Genomic DNA, 26,143 nt, shown 5'->3' with positions numbered 1-26,143 from the left:
AAGCGATAAACAATATGGATGACTGGGGTATAGAACACGGGTTCGAACTGAATGTGACGAAAACAGAAATGATGATACTCAGAAATGGAGGAAGAGCATCTGCATCAGCTGAGATCTTCATAGGGGACAGGAAACTGAGGATTGTACCAGACTGCAAGTACCTAGGCGTCAAGATACAAACAGTTGCAAAATGTTGTAACGTTGTACTACTTTAATTTGGTATGATGAAAGCGTTACTGCTAGCCAATAAAAGCGGGTTAAAAGCTGTGAGCTGTCTGGGGAAGTTAATCTTGCATTACTAAGCAACTGTTTCATCAGGTATCTAGTCCAGGTTTACCAAATTCCCAAACAGACTAACATTAATGATAATCTTTTAATAGTCATACAACAACCGGTAATATATATATAAAAAGGAGAATTTGAATAAAAAGAAAGAAATCAGTTTATATTTGGAAATTTATTTTTAAGATTGGTCATTGAAATTTCAGCACATTAAATTCTATTCGTAACAAGCTGGTGCCTTATTTAGGATGGTGAAAATCTTACAGAACACATCAAATATGGAGCCAAGATTGGGAGTCTGCATACAACACTGCATTCATAAAACAACACACAAAGAACGTTGAAACGCATGCAAGAGAAAGTTAACCACTACAAACAGATTCAAAATTTTACCCAAAGAAATTACGTTCGAAGCACAATCCTGTCCGTCATGTAATTACCACACACTGGTATACTAAATTCATATTAACTCTTTGTGAAATCTTCGCGAAAAGAATAGCTGAGGGCTACTTTGATGATTACACCACATGCTTCACGTGGTCAACTTGGTTTACACAAAGCGTATAACTCCACAATAATTTTGATAATTAAAATAAATTAGATCGAAAAGCAAATTACAAAAGAAAAACCTCGAACTGGTTACTAACGTCTTACTGTTAACCTGACGGGTCAAACAGTTATATAAGCACGTGGTACTGGTCTCACAAAGTACACCCCACGTGGGTTGAACATAAAGAAAAGTTGCTATATTGAAAATATTGTCAAGACGAGACGTTATAATCACACAAGCATTCGCATTTAAGATTGATCTTAGTTAGAGTTACTGACCAACACGTGGTTCCACTTTACTCATAAAGTAGTGACAAAGCAACTACCGGAAAATAATATGAACTTCACACGAGAATTACACTACGCTGCAATTTAAGATAACCTTAGATATCTTAGAGCTAACCCGAAATAAAGGTGATTAAATTCTCAGTTAGGCTGAACTTAACAAATCCATTGTCCTACGGACTTAGCAGACACGCGCTTAGCCGGAGATCTTACCATTTCAGACGCTCGCCACCGCCAGACTGCAACTCCCTACTACCGAGCGTGCTTCCTGAGGGTGGCTCACAAAGACAAACGGAAGGGGCCAGAGGGGCAGCTTCCTATACCAACATGACAACGGACGGACAGGACCATACTAAGGATAGAAACCTCTCTGCTTTAAGAAAGCGTAGCTACCTGTTCCGACGTTGGTCCTACTGTTCTCTAGCAGACAGCCTTGTCTGCTACCCTCAAGCATGCAACTACAAACACATTTGATCATTCATCCTCTCACACAGAAGGGAAGGGGGATGACAGTATCTTATCATATACAGTATATAACAGAAAGCGGATGTAGGTTCCGTATGAGACTGTGTGACATGAATTACATATAAACTGTGTTTTAAAGTGTAGTGGTGTGACAGGTCGTTCTTGTTTACGTGTAAAAGTAACACGTTCCACTACTCAGTCTCCTCCCAGATAGTCAGAAACGCCACAGTAAATTTAGAAGAGGAATTTATTCCATAAATGACAACAGATTTAAGAAATCAAACATGAAAGGAATCCAACAGAGACCTTTCAATGTTTCATAAAACATGTAACAGAGAGAGCAGGGCAAGCAATAATGGCAAGCAAATAAAATACATTAGATCCCTTGGTCTAGAGACAGCAATGGAACTATTCGGAGCCAAAATCTTCCGAATACTGAATTACGGCATAGAAATTATCGGTCCACATCTTACAGTGAAAAACCTAACGACACTAGAAAGAACCAAAGCGACCTGTATAAAGAAAGCTATAGGAGTGTTCAAAACAACACGATCCAGATTTGTATAACTGCTGGCGATGGGACATTTCCTCATTCAAGATCTACGGACAAATCGGATGCTACCCAACAGTAGCGCTTTGGAAAGTCTACTTAAAACATTGAAGTAAAAAAGGGAGGACGTACCTCCAGAATTTTACAGCACAGGCGCCATGATTGACGGAAAATGGACAAAGGAAAACTTTGAAATGAGACACGCTATCACCAGAATGACAGTCCATGTTTTCCACCACCTTATTTGAAACGACACGTCATATCATGAACCAAATGCAGTATGTGAATGTAAATTGTGTCATCAAATATGCAAACGTTACCGTATAGAACTCTGTACCAAAAGGACAAGGTCAATAACTGGCTATGCACATCACAATATGTAAAATTTCTAATTTCGTTTATCATTGTACATTGAATTTGTTTGGCTATTTGGCTGCAATAAACTTATTATTATTAAATGGCTAGTTAAGAGATTACAGTGACGGTCTGTATATCCCAATGGTCTCATCTGATTAGACCGCTACAAGGCTCTCATGACATTTAGGAGTTGAGAGTATTTAGCCTTGCCTCGCAGTTGTAAACGAGGTTGGTAATCCCAGTCGGAACTATTCGAGTATACGTAACGTATCATATCATAGCCCAGCCGTCCAAAGGTGCTAGGCTTAGCCACTATTGTAGTCTCTCACCCATTTTCCGGCTGCTGGGGAAGAGAGTCTTTGTTCAGCTCTAAGATGACTGGTCGAAGCGGGCTAGGCTGTTTCCGAAAGCGAGTAGTTTCCACAGGGTTGTTGGTGTTTCCTAAAACGCTCTGAAAAATAAATTTGGAAAGCCCTGGCCGGTAGCAGCTCTTTGCTGAGTTCTATTATTGGGAACTGGAAATGGCCAACGGAAATGTTTGAATTCAATTCCCGACGCTTAATAGTTTCGTTGAGCAAAATTACCGGGTCAGCCGGCAGGCTTCTTGAGATTTACAAATCGTGTACCCTCTGGGACGAAGATGGTGCTTCGTTGTGTACTTCTAAAGCACAAGTACATGATTCTTCCTGATGGACCAAGTTACTTAATGCAGTATGGAATACTGAGAGAATCCGGAGAATGTTCCTGGGCGAGGGCGCTGAATTCGGTTTAGGCACTTCCCATTTTTCTCACAGTGTTAGGTACTAATGAGTATGAACTTGTTCGGTAAAAGCACAGATCTCAGAGCAGAGTGTGGAGGAATTAACCAGTTTGATATGGTAATGGATAAAAGTGAAGGATATGGATAGGATTAATTCAGGCCAATAAGTTTCATGCATATCTGAGAATGAAGTTTTTATGTGACACTCTACCTATGATTTAAGAACTGTATTGCTGTTTTGTTGCGGCGGTGATTATCGGTGAGAGTTGCCAGCGGGCAGTTGGAAGCGGTGTATGAATTTTTAGCGGTGTATATACTCCACTCCAGTGGTCGGATCTCGGAATCTTACTGAAAGTAGCTGGATTGGTACAGGACTTTGATTACTGACACTGGAATAGTGAGAAATCTACCCTGTCATTTCAGCTGCAGCAGTGCAATACTTAGATAAGGAAACGCAGTGCAATGTTTCCTTCGTCTACGATGGAGTACAAGTATAACTTGTTGAAAAGGCGATGTAGATGACACGCAGACAAGTAATTCGATATAAGCCACATGAGGCCGCAATTGCCGGGAAATACCCCAAAAGTGGATGACAAATGTAGAACATGTTTCGTCATCAGACGACGTACCTCGCCTTACGTGCAGCGGTGTCGAATCAGTTCATCCCAACCCAAGTAAAATAGATACGTCCATGGCTCCGGGCTACGGGCGCGTCTTTAGCGCGTGGGGCTCAGCGTTAGAGTTTGAGTCTGGCAGGCAATGTTTTTTGCATTGCGTTAGCCACTTAAGTGTTCACATTGTGTTAAGATTTATTATTTTATTTACCGATCTAGTGGACTCCGCTGGTTAATTGAAAAGTGTGATACAACAAAAACTTACTATATTGCGTCACAAATAAATAAGTATAAGCTTCTGGACTGCATCGCTACCAGTAAATGACCTACGTGTTCTTTACTAAATAAAGTCTGTAAACAAAAACGGGCAAAAAAAAAAACGCAAAGGAAGAACGGCTCTTGCTCGATTATAGCGAGGCCAATAATTTTGTATCTTTTATATTTACATCCGGCCGCGGTGGCCGGGCGGTTCTAGGCGCTTCAGTTCGGAACCGCGCGACTGCTACGGTCGCAGGTTCGAATCCTGCCTCGGGCATGGATTTGTGTGATGTTCTTAGGTTAGTTAGATTTAAGTAGTTCTAAGTTCTAGGAGACTGATGACCTCAGATATTAAGTCCCATAGTGCTCAAAGCCATTTGAACCATTTTCTTATATTTACAACTCATCACATTTACAAAAGGTGTTCGAAAACAGTGTAGCCTAGCGGAGCGGCGTGTAGCACAGCCCTCTACCGGCGAGGATAGGATCGAGAAACCCAATTTCCGCAAGTGCAGTGAGGTACGTCATCTGGTGACTTCAAATGTTCGTCTACTTCTGGGGTACTTCCCGACATCTGTGGCCCCATGTGTTTATATTAAATTACTTGTCTCGGCGTCATCTTCATTATTTCGGGGGTGTTCAAACGTTAATAAGAATCACCCAGTATAAGAGTGGTGGTGAATATGTTCAGCACGTCAAGTCATATAAATATTTACTACTAACTACAGTCACGTACTAAGCACCGCAAGTTAAAGAAGGGCCTTCGAATAGGATCACTCCGTTGTCTGTCTATCTGTCTCACTGTTAAGACCCCTTCTTTTCTCAGGAACAAGCAGAGGTAGAAAATTGAAGTTTCAGTGAAGTAGGGATCCTCCTGGTTTTGCACAGGTAGTACTAAGTGTCCGTGGCCAGACGACTTGTTTATAATATGTAGTGAGGAGCGAGATACTGCATGATGCTCGCGATCAGAGTTACGTCGCGCCTCGCTTTCAGAAGGAGTTTCCAAAGAGCGAGTTAAAGAGTGTTGTTCTCAAGCCGTAATAAGTCTGCCTCACGATCGTATTTGGATTTTTGAGATCACATAGTCCTCAGTCTTTTACCAGTTCTAGTGTACTGAGAAAGACTTACGTGTTTTCTATGCATTTTTAGTCGTAAACAAAACTAGAGCAAAATGTGATAATTAACCTTCCGAATCACAAAGCGCCGGCCCTTGTGGCCGTGCGGTTCTAAGCGCTTCAGTTTGGAACCGCGTGACCGCTACGGTCGCAGGTTCGAATCCTACCTTGGGCATGGATGTGTGTGATGTCCTTAGGTTAGTTAGGTTTAAGTAGTTCTAAGTTCTAGGGGACTGATGACCTCCGATGTTAAGTCCCATAGCGCTCAGAGCCATTTGAACCATAGCCAATCACAAGGCAAACACAAGAAATTTGTTTTCTTCAGCCGGAAAGTCAAATATTAATGAAACCTATCAAAAGAAGCAAAGCAAATTCGTTTACATATTAATACAGAAAGCGAAATCAATAAATCTGTGTGTCTTAATCAAGTAAATTCAATGTTGAAACTTCCTGGCAGATTAAAACTGTGTACCGGGCGTGAGTCGTGCTTCGGTAGCTCAGTTGGTAGAGCACTTGCCCGCGAAAGGCAAAGGTCCCGAGTTCGAGTCTCGGTCGGGCACACAGTTTTAATCTGCCAGGAAAGTTTCATATCAGCGCACACTCCGCTGCAGAGTGAAAATCTCATTCTGGAAACATCCCCCAGGCTGTGGCTAAGCCATGTCTCCGCAATATCCTTTCTTTCAGGAGTGCTAGTTCTGCAAGTTTCGCAGGAGAGCTTCTGTAAAGTTTGGAAGGTAGGAGACGAGGTACTGGCAGAAGTAAAGCTGTGAGTACCGGGCGTGAGTCGTGCTTCGGTAGCTCAGTTGGTAGAGCACTTGCCCGCGAAAGGCAAAGGTCCCGAGTTCGAGTCTCGGTCGGGCACACAGTTTTAATCTGCCAGGAAGTTTCATATCAGCGCACACTCCGCTGCAGAGTGAAAATCTCATTCTGGAAACATCCCCCAGGCTGTGGCTAAGCCATGTCTCCGCAATATCCTTTCTTTCAGGAGTGCTAGTTCTGCAAGTTTCGCAGGAGAGCTTCTGTAAAGTTTGGAAGGTAGGAGACGAGGTACTGGCAGAAGTAAAGCTGTGAGTACCGGGCGTGAGTCGTGCTTCGGTAGCTCAGTTGGTAGAGCACTTGCCCGCGAAAGGCAAAGGTCCCGAGTTCGAGTCTCGGTCGGGCACACAGTTTTAATCTGCCAGGAAGTTTCATATCAGCGCACACTCCGCTGCAGAGTGAAAATCTAATTCTGAAATTCAATGTTACTTTGTATCGTAAAGATAAGGTTGGGCATCTAATTGTGTTACTGCCAAAAATGGGGAACTTCGGTCACTGTAGTAAATAAAGCTAACAGCGCTATTTACTATGTACTACAAACTAACAGCACCATCTAAGGGTTCTTCGGTGTGCTATCCCGTGACTGTCGTGTCACTAAGTTAAACATCCGAACCATGCGCGACTTCAGCGAGTGGGGGTCAGTGTTGGAGCCTTGCGTCTGGCAGGCAGACTTCTAAAACTATAAATTAACTTGTTTGCAATCCGATTTGGATAAATAAAGCATACATGTTGCCGCAAGCAACTCTCAAGTTACGTGTGAAAACCCAATGAAAATTCATTTAGTAGTTTTGGAGCGTGTTGCGGACCACATGCATCCCTTTATGTTTGATGTCTTCCCCGAAGGCGATTGCTTCTTCGAACAGAATGATTGACCGTTGTCCTGAACCCAGAAGCGTGCTACAATGGTTTATGAGCATGAAATGACCTCACGTTGATATTTTGGCCAATAAAAGTGCTTGATCTGAATACATCTGAGACGTTATCGGGTGCCAGTCCGCGTTCAGAAACCACCGGCCCGTTAATTTACGGGAATTGCGGAGTGTGCGAGGACTTCTGGTGCCACGTATCCCAGAAAATCCAGCAAGGATATGGCCATGCCACGTACAATCGCTGCTGTACTGCGTTAAGAAGGCGGACCAACCTAATATTAAGCTGGTGGTCATAAGGTTTCGGAACATCTCTCTCTCTCTCTCTCTCTCTCTCTCTCTCTCTCTCTCTCTGTGTGTGTGTGTGTGTGTGTGTGTGTAGAGGACGTTGTACAGTGGACAACGTTAACGGGCCAGTCGGTCTTGGTTTGTTAGTTAGTTACGTGTCCCATACATCATTTGAACGATTCTTTTATCGAAATGAAGTCCAACGAGTCAGGTTTCAGGCTATGTACATGATTAGTGTTACCATTAATGAACATATAATTTTTTTATCTACAGCCACCAGCTTCGAAATAAAAATTTAGATTAAAGTTTGCTTTTCTACTTGGTTCAAATGGCTCTCAGTAGTATGGGACTTAAAATCAGTCCCTTCGAACTTAGGACTACTTAAACATAACTCACCTAAGGTCATCACACACATCCATGCCCGAGGCAGGATTCGAACCTGCGACCGTAGCGGTCGCGCGGTTCCTGACTGAAGCGCCTAGAACCACTCGCCCACACAGGCCGACTTTGCTACTTGTCAGATATTTTCTTTATTAGGCAAATGATCTAAGATTTTTGTTGCTGCATGTTGAACACCTTTCTGAGCCACCGACAGCTTTAATAATGAGTAATAAAGGTCATTTTCCTTCTTGTGTCATAAGTATGGACCTCATTTTTCTTTTCAAATTGTGATGAATTGTTTATGACGAATTCCATTAGCGAATATATCTATTGTAACAGTGTAGTTCAAATGCCTAAAAATGGTTCAAATGGCTCTGAGCACTATGGGACTCAACAGCTGTGGTCATAAGTCCCCTAGAACTTAGAACTACTTAAACCTAACTAACCTAAGGACAGCACACAACACCCAGCCATCACGAGGCAGAGAAAATCCCTGACCCCGCCGGGAATCGAACCCGGGAACCCGGTCGTGGGAAGCGAGAACGCTACCGCACGACCACGAGATGCGAGCGTTCAAATGCCTAGCTCCTTGTAAAGGTACCTATGTAACGTCCACATATTATTCTTACTGCTCGCTTTTGTGCTTTCAGTACTATCTTTCCAAGAGTCGAGTGATCCCAGAAAATTATTCTATAAGACATTATTGAGACGATATGAGCAGAATATTTCATGAGATTAAATCCTTTGTTTCCAATGTTAGCAATTGTACGAAGAGCAAAAGTAGCTGAACTTAATTGCTTGAGAAACTCAGTAATATGCTTATTCCTGTTCAAGATTGGATCAACACGTACAGTCAAAAATGTGGAGCACTCTACACTACTTACTGACTTCAGTACATGTACTAAATCATTTGTTAGTATGACTATTTTTATTCTGAGCTGAATATACTGTGTCGACCTTTGTGGCCGAGTGGTTCTAGGCGCTTCAGTCTGGAACCGCGCGACCGTTACGGTCGCAGGTTCGAATCCTGCCTCGGGCATGGAAGTGTGTGATGTCTTTAGGGTAGTTAGGTTTAAGTAGTTCTAAGTTCTAGGGGACTGATGACCTCAGATATTAAGTCCCATAGTGCTTAGAACCATAAAATGGGGGCCAATTATCCTTCCTCCCATAATACCGCACCATACATTCACCCGCCAAGGTCGCTGATGTTCCACTTGTCGCAGCCATCGTGAATTTTCCGTTGCCCAATAGTGCATATTATGCTGGTTACGTTACCGCTGTTGGTGAATGAGGCATCGTCGCTAAATAGAGCGCGTACAGAAAAATCTGTCATCGTCCAGTAATTTCTCTTTTGCCCAGTGGCAGAACTGTACACAACGTTCAAAGTCGTCGTCATGCAATTCCTGGTGCAGAGAAATATGGTACGGGTGCAATCGATGTTGATGTAGCATTCTCAACACCGACGTTTTTGAGATTCCCGATTCTCGCGCAATTTGTCTGCTACTTATTTTCGGATTAGCAACGACAGCAGCTAAAACACCTAATTGGGCATCATCATTTGTTGCAGGTCGTGGTTGACGTTTCACATGTGGCTGAACATTTCCTGTTTCCGTAAATGACGTAACTATCCGGCGAACGGTCCGGACACTTGGATGATGTGATCCAGGATACCGAGCAGCATACATAGCACACGGCCGTTGGGCATTTTGATCATAATAGCCATACGTCAACACGATATCGACGTTTTCCGCAATTGGTAAGCGGTCCATTTTAACACGGGTAATGTATCACGAAGCAAATACCGTCCGCACTGGCGGAATGCTACGTGATACCACGTACTTATACGTTTGTGACTATTACAGCGCCAACTATCGCAAAGCGAAAAAAGTGGTCCAACTAAGACATTCATATTTCTTTACGTACTACACGAATATGTAATAGAAATGGGGGTTACTATTTAAAAAAACGCAGTTGATATCCGTTTGATCTATGCAGTGCCATCTATCGGGCCAACCATAGTGCTATCCTGTTTCCCCCTTCAAGCTAGACGAGTTTCGTTCTTTGTAGTTTTTTCGTTTGATGCTTATTTCTTGAGCTATTTGGTCCGGACACTATCAATGGATCACTCTGCATAACGTTAGTAAAGTCTGCAAAATGTAGCAGTTGTCTTTGTTGAATGTTAAGTGGAAGGGCATTCATATTCACAATGAGGGAAAAAAGTCGCAACACCAAGAAGGAGTCGTACGACGAAAATAAACGTTGGTAGGCATCTTTCCGGAAGATGAAATCTATTCAAATTTCGAGCCAGTCGCGTAAGAGTGGCGTTGGTAGCACCACTATGAGGATCCTTATCAAGTTGATGTTCCTTCTGCGATTCTGAAAATAGACTTCGCAGGAATGTAGCCACTGCATATGACTGCTGCCAGCGGTGCTTACATGAATGTACGGTTGCAAGAAGACTGGGCTCCGTACGGCCAAGTGGCATTACAGAGAGGGAAGACCACCGTGTTCGGCGTATGGCTCTGGCACGTCGTATTGCATCTGCAGCAGCAATATGAGCAGCAGTTGGCACAACGAACTGTTACAAATCGGTTACTTCAAGGACAGCTCCGAGCCGGACGCCCTGTAGCGTGCATTCCACTGACTCCAAACCACATCATTTGCGACTTCCGTTGTTTCAAGTGGAAGCTCACTGGAGGCCAGGGTTGATATCTGCTGTGTTTTCGGAAGCTGGTTCTACTTCGGTGGCAGTGATGGCCTATGTTGGTTAGAAGGAGGCCAGTCGATGGTTCAAATGGCTCTGAGCACTATGGGACTTAACAAGTGAGGTCATCAGTCCACTAGAACTTAGGACTACTTAAACCTAACTAACCTAAGGACATCAAACACATGCATGCCCGAGACAGGATTCGAACCTGCGACCGTAGCGGTCACGCGGTTCCAAACTGAAGCGCCTAGAACCGCTCGGCCACTCCGGCCGCGAGGCCAGTTGAGGACCTGCACCCAACCTGTCTGCAGCCTGGACACCCTCGACCTACACCTGGAGTTATGATGTGGGGTGCGATTTCGCATGACGGTAGGAGCATTCCAGTGGTTGTCTCACGCACTTTGACTGCAAAACTGTACATCAGTCCGGTGATTCGATTTGTTGTGCTGCCATTCATGAGCAGCATTCCTGGGGATGTTTTTCAGCAGGAGAATGCTCGGCCACAGACAGCTGTCGTAACCCAACATCAGTGTCGACATGTTGGCTTGGCCTCCTCGATCACCAGATATGTCCCCAATTGAGCACATATGAGACATCATCGGACGACAACTTGAGCGTCGTTCACAAACATAATTAACTGTCCCTGTTTTGACCGATCAAATGCAAATGGCACGGAACTCCATCCCACAAAGCGACATGCGGCACCTGTACAACACACTGCATGCACGTTTGCGTGCTTACATTCAACATTCTGGCGGTTATAATGCTTATTAGTGTACCAGCATTTCACATTTGCAATGGCTTACCTTGCACTAACATTAACTCATAAACTTGCAATGCTTATCACGTAACTGTGTTCCTGAAGTTTCATTACTCTACAGTAATGAATTTTTGATATTGCGATTATTTTCCGTCAGTGTATGAGAGATAGGAGAGGACCAAAAACTGAACCCTGTGGGAATCCGTTTATTATCCCCAGAGACTAATGTTTTCTACCCTTCCTATGTTGTTTAAATTATTCAGCACAACATTTTGCATTCTGTTTGTTAAGTACGATTAAAATCATGTGTGTGTACTGCCATCAGTTGCATGTTACTTGAGTTTTTCTAAGCCATTATTATGGTGTACATGTGATGTTGCTCCCTTGCACGAGAAGAAAGCGGTAGAAGCCGCGTATCCCGTACGGGGACGTTCCGCGCTGTGCCACAGGAGTCCAGAAACTGCGTATCTCACTGCGGGACGCTGAAGGCCGCGGAGCGGACGCGGCGACACGTGGAGAGGCGCAGGCCGCGGAAGTGCGGCAGATGCGGAGCGCCGCCGCGGTGGATGCGTCGCGGCAGGCCCGGCGCGGTCGGCCGGGCGGCGCCGGCGCTGACGTCAGCGCGACGGCAGCCAACGCGGGTTCAAGGCCTCGGCCGGTCGCCGCGGCCGGCGAGAGCCCGAGCGGGGCGCGCCGCCGCTGCTAGTGGCGCTAGCCGCCGCCGCTGCCGCCTGCCCATTCATCGGCAGCGGCGGCTGCGCGTAACGCGACACTGCGTACCCCCCGCTGGCTGCCGGCGCTACACTTGCGCCACAGCTGCGCCTCCAGCACGCACACGCACACACACGCACATGCCGGCGCGCGACTAGCCGCCGGCGCAGGCGCGGGCGCTGGCGCAGCCGGGGCGCCCACAGTGCGGCTCAAAAAACGCCACAAGTAGCAGACCACCTTCAAGTTTCCGGTGCCCGAGAAAGCTCTTCAGGGGCGACACATGTGGAGTATGCCCGTGGCTTTTCTTACTCAACTTCCACAATACCTCGTATGTCTCTTCTCGGGTCATTCAACAACCCTACCGACTATAATTGTTACTACTGGTGATACGTCTTTAGTCTTTTTTATTCATTATAATCTTGGTCGAACAAAAGCAAAACGAGGATAATGGAATGTAGCCGAATTAAGTCGGGTGATGCTGGGGGAATTAGATTAGGAAATGAGAAACCTAAAGTAGTAAATGAGTTTTGCTATTTGGGGAGCAAAATAACTGATGATGGTCGGAGAGGATATAAAATGCAGACTGGCAATGGCAAGGAAAGCGTTTCTGACAAAGAGAAATTTGTCAACATCGAGTATAGATTTAAGTGTCAGGAAGTCGTTTCTGAAAGTATTTGTATGGAGTGTGGCCATGTATGGAAGTGAAACATGGACGATAAATAGTTTAGACAGGAAGAGAATAGCAGCTTTCGAAATGTGGTGCTACAGAAGAATGCTGAAGATTATATGGGTAGATCACATAACTAATGAGGAGGTATTGAATAGAGCTGCAGAGAAGAGGAGTTTGTGGCACAACTTGACTAGAAGAAGGGATCGGTTGGTAGGACATGTTCTGTCGCATCAAGGGATCACCAATTTAGTAATGGAGGGCAGCGTGGAGGGTAAAAATCGTGGAGGGAGACCAAGAGATGAATACACTTAGCAGATTCAGAACGATGTATGCTGAAGTAGGTACTGGGAGATGAAGAAGCTTGCACAGGATAGAGTAGCATGGAGAGCTGCATCAAACCAGTCTCGGGACTGATAACCACAACAACAACAACAATCTTGGTCGCACTGGATGGACGTGTAACAGCTTACCGATTTCGACCCTAAAGGGTCATCATCAGAACCAGCGCTTATTACATAAATAGCCTGTTGAACAGCCCATCTTGGCCACTTGACGAGTTTCGGATCATGACTCCTAAGAATTGAAACAGGCAAAATATTGTTAAGTACATCCCGAGGATTCAAAATAATTGTGAACAATGAAGCATTCTCCAAAATAGATCAGTTGCTCCACTTTGCCAGTGCCAAGTACCATTGTAGTTTGCAGCCCTTTTATTTTTTTTATTTTTTTGGCTTTCGGCCAGTGGACATCCCACTAGTGGAACACAGTCGGTAATCAAACCTGGGCCCCTTTGCTTATAAGTCATTTTGTTGTATGGGTTTCTCAAACAATGCTATATTACTAAGTAATATGAAGACCTAAATAATATGAAGAACCAAATAACATTGTGTAATAATAGCTTGATGAGACATTCGTAGCTACTTGTCGGCGAACTGCCTGTTCGCTTCTGTCTCCGGATCTTCGGCCGACACTTGTTTAACGATTTTTGTCATGTTCCTACTGCACCAGTGGCCGGCAGTGTCTAAGATTCAGCCTTTATTGCTGATGAAGTACTGGAGGCCATCAGAATGACCATTATGGAGCCACCGCCAGCTTGAACATTGACTTGTTGACGACTTGGGTCCATGGCTTCTTGGGGTCTGCCCCAGCCTCGAACTCTATCTTCTGCTCTTACCAACTGAAGTCGAGACACATGTGACGTTAGCGCCACATTTTGCCGCACTGTCCTAACGGATACGTTCGTCATACTTGCCACACTGATTTCTGCGGTTAGTTCACATAGTGTTGCCTGTCTGTTGGCACTAACGACTCTATGCAAACGCCTCTAGTCTTGCTAGTTACGTGAAAGCCGTCGGCCACTACGTTGCGTGTGGTGAAAGGTAATGCTTGAAATCTGGTAGGCTCAACACGCTCAAGACCATGTGGGTCTCAGAATACCGAATTCCCCAACGATTTCCGAAACTGAATGTCCCTTGTGTCTAAATCCAACTACCATCCCGCGGACAGAGTCTGTTAATTACCGTCGTGCGGTCATAATAATGTTGGAAACTTTTCCACGCGAACCACCTGAGTACAAGTGACAGCTCCGCCAATGCACTGCCCTTTTATACCTTGCGTACGTGATACTACTGCTATCTGCATATGTCACTGTTGCAAGCAGTGACTTTTGTCCCCTCAGTATACATGCAACTGACTGTTAACATGGCATGCTAATATAACTCCAAAAGTAATAAAATAAATGACAGATTACAATATCAAATGCGAAAGTACACAAAACAGTTCAAACTGAAATTAAAACAAACATTTCCTTCAGGAACTGTTATTGAGACGCCCTTCTAAACTCGCAGGACGGGACAAGTAGTAGGAATTGTGGAAGGGGGCCAGAATGAGCGGCTGTCAGTTATACTCCAAACATAACACTTTATTTAGTTGCCCAAAGATTACAGCGCAACTTCTAAGCTCGACTATCGACAGAAAACGTCTTTAATTCTAAAACGGCTGATTAAATGCAGCTACTATAATTATTTTTTTTCTTTGAGACAGAAGGCTCTACGCTTTAACCTTAAATAGTATTTGAGGCCAAGCGATGTAAGACTTGACTAGTCAGATAGATTGAGTTTTTTTAAAAGCGGCTGAAAGCCAATAAATTTAAAACCACATAACTACAATAACTTTCAATAGGCAGAAGGCTCAATAAGAACCCTTACTCCAAAACGGCTGAAGGCCTTTGTTAAAAAAGAAACTGCAATCAATTTTCCAAGGCAGAATGCCCGAAGCTTTTAACCTTGAATAGTATTCAAGCCCAAGTGATTTAAGACTTGTTAAGTGAGAATCCTAAATTTTAAAGCAGCTGAAGGCCCATCAGTTTAAGAACAATACAACTACGACAAATTTTCAACAGGCAGAAGGCCCACAGATTTATCTTGAAAAAATGTAATACTTAATAAGTAAGAACCTTAAAACTTAAAGCGGCGGAGGGCCCATGCTTTAAAACAATGCAATAAATTTTCAACAGGCAGAAGGCCCAAGCTTTATCTTCAGACAATGTAAGACTTTCCCAATTTAGAGAAACTTACTTTTAAAACGTCTCAAGGCCTTTGATTTTAATAACACAATTACAAGCATACAAATTCGAACCATCGGCTATGAACCATTAAAAATACACAAATAAACGTCAACGAGAAAGACAGTATAGGCTACGGCGCTCAGAAGTTTCCAGAGGGCTCGGTCTGCCTCTGACATCTTAACGCTCGCTTAGGTGAGACAAGAAGTCTGCCCAACTGTACTCGATCCGCCGGCAACATAACCAAGAGACAGTCAGGGACCCACCGACCAGTATACGAGAATTCCAAAGCCAAAACGTTACAGGCATAGCCTCCCACAACCAAAAGTACATTAAGCTGTCAAAAACTACAGACGATATTGGACAGCGGCAACATATGAGGAAAGGACACTGCCTGAATTTATGTCAGTGACCAGGGCAGGTAACCGGAACACTAACGGCCACAAGGCAGAAAATTTCGCTGGTGCACTTGAATTTAAAAACCGACAAATACAGTTAATTCCACCACACGGTGACTAAATCTTCACCAACTCGAACACTCGCTGTTGATCCCAGGAATACCGCCAACAGCGAACCACCAAACAAGGGGACAACGTGAACAGACGTGGCTTCGTTAGTAAAATCACCACTCAACTTTCATGTCCTAGGTCGGTGAGCCACGAACCTCGCAGCACTTGGAACAGCCCCCACACGCTCCGACACTGCGTAGAGATCGCCAGTGGCCCCGCCGACTGTGCCGCGCGGAGACTTGCTTGCTGATCCGCTCCAACCGACCGACTCACTGCCAGTGCGCCGTCAACATTTAAAACAAGTTGTCAGTGGAAATAACACAAAATACACACACAGTTTGACAAACGCTTGCACGAAGACTTGAAAGACACTAAGTAGTGGCTGTGCAATCACGAAGACAAATCGGGAGTCGATTCACACAAATACAGCCAACCCATAAGCGATCGGCAGTGATTGCTGCATGGTGTGCCCATATAAGTTATTTATGTCCAGGTATATTATGTAACTTAAATCAAGGAATGCATTGAACCTGTCACTAATCCGCGGCTTATTTGCCTTCACGTGCCTATGGACACATTGGCAAAGTCCCCCGTGGATCCCTCGCTCAAAGAAAAGAAGCATGTCAGCATCGGTCAATAATTCAATGCAGCACTTCATTTTCTTGAGCATTGCGTCCCAAGACAATCCAGGTGCAGTGTAATAAAAGGCAGGATCCAGAGATTGTGTGGTCATGCATAGATTCCGGAATTTCTCATAAACGTGTGCAAGCAAGTGCACGTCTGTGTCCATGTAAAGCCATGCTTACTCTCCTAAAGGGCTAATATTGAATTCCCACCAGACATTCACGGCATTCTCACACTCTACATCCGTTATGGCATCGCCTGTAGGGTTTCTGATGAGTGCAGTTATGTCTGGTAGCTTGGTTTCGTTGAGTTGTGCCATACTATCTACATGCTCATATGAGAAAATCCACGTCGGGAAATGCAGCTCGAGTGATATGCATATCTCCCCAAGGTAGAGTTGCAACGAATTTCTGGAGTGGCAGCTGCATAAAACGTAGCGTATCAAGGAAGCGGAGCATAATTCTTGGCGTCATTTGTTTGGAGAATGAAATTTGTTTCTTGACGCTCTCAGGTAGGATACTGACCTGATCTTTCCCCAAACCAAAATCAGCCAAGTGCTCAACTAGAAAGTGAGTGTCATACCCACTTAAATTGTGGAAGAAAGCGGCTATGTGTCTTGGTAGCTGGTACTTCAAATTCCATGCATTGTGAGCTGCACCACAGAACTTCCCCGTAAGATGACAGTTGTCCCGACGAGGAGTTCCTGCATTTCTGTCTAACGGCAGCCCATAAATACGGCAGTCAACTGCGTTATTGTACAAATATTCATTCTCCCACAAAAATTTTTCGAGCTCAGTGAGCAGCCAAACCGCTGGATTATCCCCAACATAAGTTTTTTAGTGGTTAAGACTGGAATCATATGACAATACAATTTGGTACACTGCCGCATATGGTACGTGTTGTTCTGTTAAGGTGGTATAAGAGGCTGTAGGGTCCTGGTGGTGAGCATTCTTGAACTTTATGAATTTGTTTTCCTCAATAGCCATAATAACATGTACTGCGTCCTTGGAAGCACAGTCTACTAGATGCACCGCTAATAACTTGTCTGAGAAGAAATAATTCATGCGCTTTAAGCAAATAAGTTTTACATGATGATTAGTTAATAGTTGGGACATGTTTTAATCCAAACATAGTGATAATTATCAGTTTCAGAGAAGAGATACATGTTTTCATGCAGCTCACACTCACCAACAGATTTTGAGAAAGGGAGGGGGCCGACGACAATATGCTTGTTTTGCTCATCTGACTTGCTTTTCTTCTCCAGGCCATTAACATGAACCGGTATGCCAGTATTCTGCACATCAAATTCAGGTAAATCCTGGATCTTGACGGGGAACTCTGTATCATCAAAATTATAACACCCACAAATATTATCACCTACGCCGGCCGGAGTGGCCGAGCGGTTCTGGGCGCTACAGTCTGGAACCGCGCGACCGCTACGGTCGCAGGTTCGAATCCTGCCTCGGGCATGGATGTGTGTGATGTCTTTAGGTTAGTTAGGTTTAAGTAGTTCTAACTTATGACCACAGCAGTTGAGTCCCATAGTGCTCAGAGCCATTTGAACCATTTTTATCACCTACATGGTATGTACTTGGACGGTAAGGATGATCCCTGTAATTGTAGTTTCTTTCGCAAGCCAGGACTGACCACGCAAAACAAGCCTGATCATTTCTATTTTCAACATTAGTGCATGCCCTTGTGTTAGCTAAATCTTTAGGGAGCTTGAAATAGCTTGACCCTCCATTTACCGGATCGTAGATATGTATATGGATGTCCAGGTGTACTATTCGGCTGAGTGCTTTAGCTGACCCTTTGACCTCCCTCTTGGAAAACCAGGCCAGTATAGCACTCAAGGTGGATTTATGAAGCCACTCGGTGATTGATGTGCTCCACGTTATCACGCCATTTTCTCTGCAAAGATAATGAAGAGTTGTCTCTTGGGAGGTAAGAGGCGAGTTGTGGCGCCCTGAAAATATTCTAAGTTCAGAGTTGTGGTGACCACACGGGGTGCTCGGCAAGGCGGGGCTCATCAGGAAACGCGTGGTGCCGAACGTTAGCCGGAGCAAGAGGGGTGCCCCTGCGCATGGTCCATGCTGACAGCGTGGCTGGGAATTCCATGTTGGCGCTGTGTCGAGGACTGTGCTTTGTGCCAACGAACGTGATTTGTATGTCAGGAGTGCCAAAAATGGCGGACTTTGTGGAACCATAATGGCAGACATTTCACAATTCATGTAGAAATTAATAACAACCAGAGGAATCATGATACCTTAAAAAGAGACATGTACATTACCATTATTTACACGACAATTCTGATAGTGGAATCAGATTTTCAATATCTTTATAAGTTTTAAGTTAAGTGTCTGACTGTAAATTATACAAGTAACACACAGCAACAAATTTCCAAAATCTAAACCGTTCATCCGATTTTGTCGATCGATGTGTCTTTAGAAAGCTATTAGTGTAAGCCTAAATTGGTATGAATTACAGGCATGTAACTTGGATAGTGCATGAGTTGTTGGAAGTTAAAGTGGCAGTTTACTATTGCTCGCATGACGCCATAAGTACTCCCCAGTTACACGCATAAACGGTAGCAGCATACTTACAAATATATTTATTCGTCTATTTCTTTGTTGATATATACTATTCGTGAAGAAATTGGTCAAATATTTACTGTGTTTTAGAAAGCACAGAGACATTAGTCTACTGTCCTACTTTTGCTTCTATTCCTTTGATATATGTTTATTTAATCTGTTTATGTATTTAGTAATGTGTCTTAGAGCGTGTTTATCGTCCAGCTGTATGAATATTTATTGAATTTCAAGTTATTTAACTGTAAATCCAGTATTTTGTATGAGTTTCAATATGTTTGTGAGTGTGTGTTGGCTTGGAGATATGGCGGGAGGGCTTTAGCCAATCACAACACTTGACACTACGTAGGTGATGACCGAAGTCAGTGGAGAGATCGTATGGAAGTGGGGGAGGAGCATCGGGTTGCTTAGGACAAGGGAGAGTGTTGTACGGGAAGGCGCAATGGATGGTCACAGGAACTATTTGGAGAGTGTTGAACAGTTTGCGCGTGGTTGCGGGATATACAAATAGTTCGTAGTGGCGACTGGTGCACTTGTGAGATTTCCGTGGCTTCTGCAGTGAAGACGTAGAATGCGTTTAGAAGTGAGTATCTCGCGGGCTATGTTGTTGCTCATAACTAATTATGTGAAGTAGGAACCTATTGGTTCAAATGTCTCTGAGCAGTATGGGACTCAACATCTGTGGTCATAAGTCCCCTAGAACTTAGAACTACTTAAACCTAACTAACCTAAGGACATCACACACATCCATGCCCGAGGCAGGATTCGAACCTGCGACCGTAGCAGTCGCGCGGTTCCTGACTGAGCGCCGAGAACCGCTAGACCACCGCGGCCGGCCTAGGAACCTATTGTTTCCCTGTTACTCACCTTATATTTTATTTAATTGCTGGACCATTGACACCAACAAGCATTTTGCATAAATAAACAGAATTCTTAAATGTACTTCTGCTATCGTACTCATCAATTAAAGTCATTCAAATAGGACCTGTAGATTTTATTTAATTGCAATCTTTCATTTATAAATTTCTATGTTACATTCAAAATTCGCAATTGCCAATTGATAGGAATCTTCAACCATTCGACTCATGCGTTAATTCATATTGTATACTGCAGACTCAACAGTATTAGGCATATAATGTGGCAACTACGTATCCCACCCCTAGGCAACGAAACCAGCCAAAACTTTCAATATTTCAACCCTGAGTCTGAGGGTACGTATTTCAGGGATACCATTAACTTCTTTTTTTTTTTTTTGTTTTTTTTTTTTTTTGAAGCCTACATTCTTCAACACCCGACTCAACTTTGGGGTGTTGCGATAATTTGATGCGGAAAACAACACTGCGTTTAATGGCGGGATACTGCGGATCATTGACTACCTTGAGGAACTCCGTTTCCACGACAGGAAGGCATGCACCTAGAAAACCAACAGGGTTGCGGTACCTTCCTGCCGGGTTCTCAATCCTTGTGAACCAGGTTTGCTCCTCAAAAGCGTCTGCAATCACCAAGTAATCTAACTGCGGTATGGTATCACTGACTTGATGCCTTCATTAAAGGGAGAGAACTGCCACTAGCCACAGGATCATCTATATTAGTATTAACACTATTCTGAGTCCACCCCGTTGATGATGGCGTTGGGGAGGGGCAAGACGGTATGTAGTAAGGCACACATACCTTGCGTTTATGCCGATTCCGACAAGGCTCATTCGATGATGATGATGATGATGATGACAGAGGAGGATGTTGCCGTGTTAACTGGTCAGCGTGATGGTAACAGCCAGGCTGCGCCGATGGCTCCCGATGCTGTTGTAGACTTGACCCGGTAACTTGAACGGCGGTCGTTCGTTTCTCAGTCCACGGACGCCAGAGCGGTGGTGCCGGGGTGGTGGCGGCGGCGGCGGCGGCGGCGGCGGCGGCGGCAGCAGTGGTGACTTCCCGCGCAGCGAGTAGCAGCGCCCTTATTGGCGATGCATGCCTTTCTGGGCTCCGTTTGGTGCGGAATAAGGTTTAGCAGCCACCGGTATGCGCGCCACACTGTGTTGAGAACGCAGAGGCGCGACCGCTGTAGAAGAAGAGATGAAATAAATATTACTTAAGTACATTGCTTACCGCTGCTGGTGCAGTGAAAGAAAGAATTCTGACTATCGCAAGGCTATAAGCAGAGTGAGTAATTACCTTTCTTGCTCTGGCTGCGGGGCATTAACACTTCAACGGCTGACTCCACTGCACCCTCAAAAGAGTCATCATCATCATCATCTAATAGGGCCAGATCAGAGCACCTCTCCTTGTCAGAATCTGGCAATTGGTCTGTCTCGCCTACAAGAACTACAGCAAACAAAATACATAAGCCGATTTGTTACAGAAAAAAAATTTCTTTACTAATTCTATCGCTACTACTATAGGCACATACAAAACGTAATCTTTATTTTTTTTCACTTGCAAGTATGTTGCTCAGGCATCTCATTATTTGCTGGAGGCTGTTATTGCATCTGCTGATGAAAAGCCTCCAGCTGCCTGTCCAACAAATCTAACTTCTCTAGAGCTGTTCCTGTAACATGATGAGACGTAATTTTAATTATTTTGAATGTCGAGCTTCACAGAAAGTTCACAGGTGGATATTTTTTCCTGTACTTATGTGAGTGTTGTTGTTGGTTATCCTCAACTGGAGGTTCTTCCACTTAGCGTTGCTGCTTCTGCAGTAGATAGTTGTTTTCAGCCGCCAGCTCAGTTTGCATTGCTTCAAGTAAGCTAGAGGGTAACAAAAAAATAAAAAATATAAAAATATAAAAAAAGTATGAAATAAGAAAATTTTAAACTGCTACTACACAAGAACAAATTAAAATGAAAATTATACTCACATGGCAATTATGGGTGTAAAGCCAACACAAGAGGCTGGATTTCGAGAGTCTGCCATGGTCCAAGCCCCTCTTGTCTCTTGTCACACTCCAAAACAAATTCCTGGAGTTGTACTATAACCAAAAGACGGAATTGATAAGGCGAATGTAACATACACACACGAAAATTTACACTCAAAATAGGAATTGGTAATCCTGTCTCCAGATCTCTATGCCTGTTGCCAGTACACTCTGAAGCGTTGCTGCAGCTACCTCCCTTCATCTTGTGAAGAGGAAAGAGCAAGTGCACACAGAGAGACAATGGAATGCAACATAAGGTGGACAGCAGCGGACTGAGGAATGGAGGTTGTTTGTGGGTTTATATACAGACTGAGGCGACCAACGAGAGAGCTTAATATGAATGTACAGCCAATGAGAAGCTTTTATCAAACGTCACTATTTCTGGAAGGGCTTGATGCGACCATCGTCTCTCTCTCTCTCTCTCTCTCTCTCTCTCTCTCTCTCTCTCTCTCCAAGTAATAACGTTTTTAGTGGTGAGAAGTTTACCATTTCTGAGACGTATGTTGAAAGCAGGATATTACGATTTCCGGGAAGTGTAACACGTGATGCCTCATTAGGACCATTAGGAAGAATGCAATCGATGTTACTCTGAGCGATTTACGTTAACAAGTCCTGTTAAGACAAGAATTTCAGTTCAGACAAGCTGAGACATCACGAAAGTGACAACAAAAGCAATGGTTAACTATTTCTGTGACACAATTCCTACAAGGGACTGGTAAGTAATGGATGGGGTGTCCTGTTAGGGTTGTGAGAAAGAAAGCATTCAGTGTTATTATGGGAAGCAATGGAACAGATTTCTGTAGCGCAACCTGTGATGTCAGTACACATAGGTAGAGAGATTTCGCATCAGCAATGGTAAACACGCATGTACAACCCAGAGGGTGACGTGGCGCTTATTTACATAGACATGTGACGTTAGTATAACACTCGAAGAACTCTAACTGTGTACCCGAAAATAGACGCAACTTTCACCTGCTGGCTGCCTACTGCAGCGTCGTGAGAACGATGGCTCGCGCTATGGTGCTGGCTTGCATCCAGCTGGCCCTGCAAAGTGCTTTCGCGTGTTGGAACAGTTCGCTGATACGTTGCAGTTGTCATTAGTTCGAAAGCGTTTTTAACATGCCGTGAGTGTTTGTGCGCTACATTATTTTCAGCTGTTTAAGCGTTGTGAGCGTGTTTGTGTAGCGTTACACATGCATTATTTTTTGACCATTTACGAGTTGTTTCATGTCTCTATGCTGTGCAATGCATTATTTCGACAGTTTATAGTTAGCTAGTGTGTCTCCAGAACGTTTTACATTCATTATTTTGACAGTTTACTAGTCGTTTGCGTGTCCGTATACTATGAAATGCATTGTGTAAGTAGGCTGTTTAGGTTTTTTTATTGGTAACGCCACCTCTGTATGAAAATCACTGGCTGTGCTGTGTGCAGTCTGTGGCTGCTTTGCATTGTTGTAATACTCAACCATTGTAGTGTTAGGCAGCTGGCTGTGAACAGCGCGTAGCGTTGCGCAGTTGGAGGTGAGCCGCCAGCAGTGGTGGATGTGGGGAGAGAGATGGCGGAGTTTTGAAATGTGTCATGAACTGCTCTATATATATATATATATATATATATATATATATATATATATATATATATATATATATATATATATGATGATATCAAGGTAAATACATTGTTTGTTCTCTATTAATATCTTTCATTTGCTAACTATCCCTATCAGTAGTTAGTGCCTTCCATAGTTTGAATCTTTTATTTAGCTGGCAGTAGTGGCGCTCGCTGTATTGCAGTAGTGGGAGTAACCAAGATTTTTGTGAGGTAAGTGATTTGTGAAAAGTACAGGTTAATGTTAGTCAGGGCCATTCTCTTGTAGAGATTAGTGAAAGTCAGATTGCGTTGCGCTAAAAATATTGTGTGTCAGTATAAGGACAGTCTTGTATAAATTTTTCAAAGGGGACGTTTCATATGTCGACCTTTAGCCTAGGATACCTCCCTGGAATCTTCTGTTTTTTTCTTGTAGTTTGTGTAATTAGTGTAGCTTTTGTTTATTGCTAGCGCGTAATTGTAGAGAAAATCTCCTTTGTAGTTGCAGTCTTTCATTGTTGTACAGTAAAACAGTTGTGGCATGCATGTAGATTTGCACCAAGTATTTCGCAGCTGCAATTAACTAGATATTATTTTCAGTGTTACGTTAATGTGTTCTCTTATTTTTGCTCTTCAAATTGTGTTTTTCTGTGTTGTCGTGTGAAATACTGTGACAATAATGGCGTGTGAAAAACGTAACACTAGGCTCCAAAGCAAACTGAGAAATAATAGTGACGACGAGCGTAGCTTGCCAGCACAATTGTGTAATGAATTAACAGACGTTCAAAGTAGTAATTTGGTAACTGTGCATAGGGAAATGGAGCGGGCTGCAAACAATGGCGTAGGCAGTGAAACAATTAGTGAGCAGGGAAGCATTATCGATCGATCGGTCGGCAATAGCTCGGCTCAGGAATCCGAAATGACACGACACGATCTCTCAAATACTGTAGATTCAGGTTTTGGATCCTCTCCGTTTTCTCAAATAAGTCAAGACACATTTTCTGCTTGTCAAAATGTAAATGTTGCCGGTGCAAATTCAGTGCCGAAAAGCAGAGAGGAACCGATTCCAGACACTAACACATTATTATTGCAATTAATGCAGCAAATGGAACAAAATCAGAGACAAACACAGCAAAAGCTTCAAAAGTTAGACACAATGGAACAACACCAGAGACAAACACAGCAACAGTTAGACACAATGGAACAAAATCAGAGACAAACACAGCAACAGCTTCAAAAGTTAGACACAGTGGAACAAAATCTTAAAAAGTTAGACTCATTGGAACAAACTCTTGAACAAACACGTGAAGATTTAACTACTGAGTTACATAACATTGAATCGAAATGTCAAAAAGCCTGTAATGACGTACAAACACAAATTTGTGAGCATTTTCAACCTGTTTTTTCGCGGCATGAAAATGCATTACAGAATCACGAAGCAGCCATAAAAGAACTGCAAGCTATTGTTCATGAAAATCATGAGACCTTGCAAGCTAAATTTGACTCAGTTGCATCTACCGATTCGGTTACGCAACTTGCAAAAACTCAGGAAAACTTAAAGGACACAGTAGATACTCTGAAATTTGGTTCAGAAAAACACACTGAGGAAATAAGTACACTATCGGATAAAGTAGCCGAACTTTCGGATCAGGTCACTAACTTATCTACAAAGGTAGATGATGATCTGAATGACACAAGACCCGTAGCCTTCACTGACACAGAAGAGTATGAACAAATTAGGAAATTCAAACAAAATCAGAATCAAATTAATACGCAACACCAAAGAGAAATCCGGGAAGTACAAGATCAGCTGACACAGGTAATACAAGAATTACGTATTTCAGAGGACACTCGCGCCCCAACACGGGAAGAGGGACTTAGAAATACGGAAAAGACGCAAAATAATAACACAGGGCATTTCGGAAGTTATGAAAGAAACTGGCAATGTGCACCGAATTTCGAGATGGAACGGCCGACACGACCTAACAATGACCGATATGCGATTCGCCGACATGATGATTTTGACTATAAGCTGTTCATTACTACACGTAAATTCAAAACATTTAAGAATTCTGGCAACGACATTCATCCACAAGCGTGGCTCCATCAATTCTCTCATTGTTTTCCTCCCAACTGGTCGTTAGAACACAGATTAGAATTTATGTGTGGCTACTTAGAGAATGAACCAGCTGTAAGAATGCGATCGGTCATTCACGATTGCCACAGTGAAGGAGAATTTTACCATGCCTTCCTCTCAGCATATTGGTCTCAAGCTACACAAGACCGAGTAAAACATAGCATCATAATGATGAAACATTTCGAACAATCTGAATTTTCCAGTCTTGTGAAATATTTTGAAGGCATGTTGCACAAGAATTAATACCTGTCAAACCCATACAGCCCCTCAGAACTCATCCGCATTTGCTTAATCAAATTACCTGAACATTTACGACATATTATTTTGGCAGGACGTTGCAAAGACGACATTAAAGCTTTTCAGGGACTGTTACAAGAACTGGAAATTGACACTGACAATCGCGGAACGCAGGAGCACAAAAATTACAGATCACATCCGTCGCAATTCCGCGATGAAAGAAATAATAACTGGACGCGACAAGGCTATTCTCACAACACAAATCGTGACCGAAACAGACACCACCCGTATAACAACCGTTGGCAGAGTAGTAATAATTACAGGGAAAGATCACCTCTCCGCGGTAATGACTATCACAGAGACAATCAGAGAAACAGACAATATGGGAACCAAAACAATTATTATTACGAGAGACAGAATAACTTTAGACGAAACGGTCCAGCGCGCAGTTACGATTCAGGGAGATATTCTCCACCACTTAACCGACAAGAAAGAAACCACAGAAACTACCGACATGACGATAGACGATATGATCGTAACGACAGACCTGAATT

At 43.5% G+C, this 26,143-nt stretch overlaps 1 protein-coding gene across 1 annotated transcript in view; it reads left to right on the top strand.

Annotated features, from left to right (window-relative positions):
- LOC126252418 (forkhead box protein C1-like) overlaps positions 1 to 20,665 on the top strand; it is a 54,734-nt gene extending 34,069 nt beyond the window's left edge. Inside the window, exons 2-3 of the mRNA XM_049953308.1 lie at positions 11,503 to 11,758; positions 20,569 to 20,665. Of these exons, the coding sequence (XP_049809265.1) occupies positions 11,503 to 11,758; positions 20,569 to 20,665 (353 nt within the window). The remainder of the gene's footprint in view (positions 1 to 11,502; positions 11,759 to 20,568) is intronic.
- Positions 20,666 to 26,143: the final 5,478 nt, after the last annotated feature.

The sequence above is a fragment of the Schistocerca nitens genome, chromosome 4, assembly GCF_023898315.1.
Source record: "Schistocerca nitens isolate TAMUIC-IGC-003100 chromosome 4, iqSchNite1.1, whole genome shotgun sequence".
In the NCBI taxonomy this organism is placed as follows: Eukaryota; Metazoa; Arthropoda; class Insecta; order Orthoptera; family Acrididae; genus Schistocerca; species Schistocerca nitens.
The sequence above is the reverse complement of the archived record's forward strand: the minus strand, read 5'-3'. Positions and strand labels throughout refer to the sequence as shown.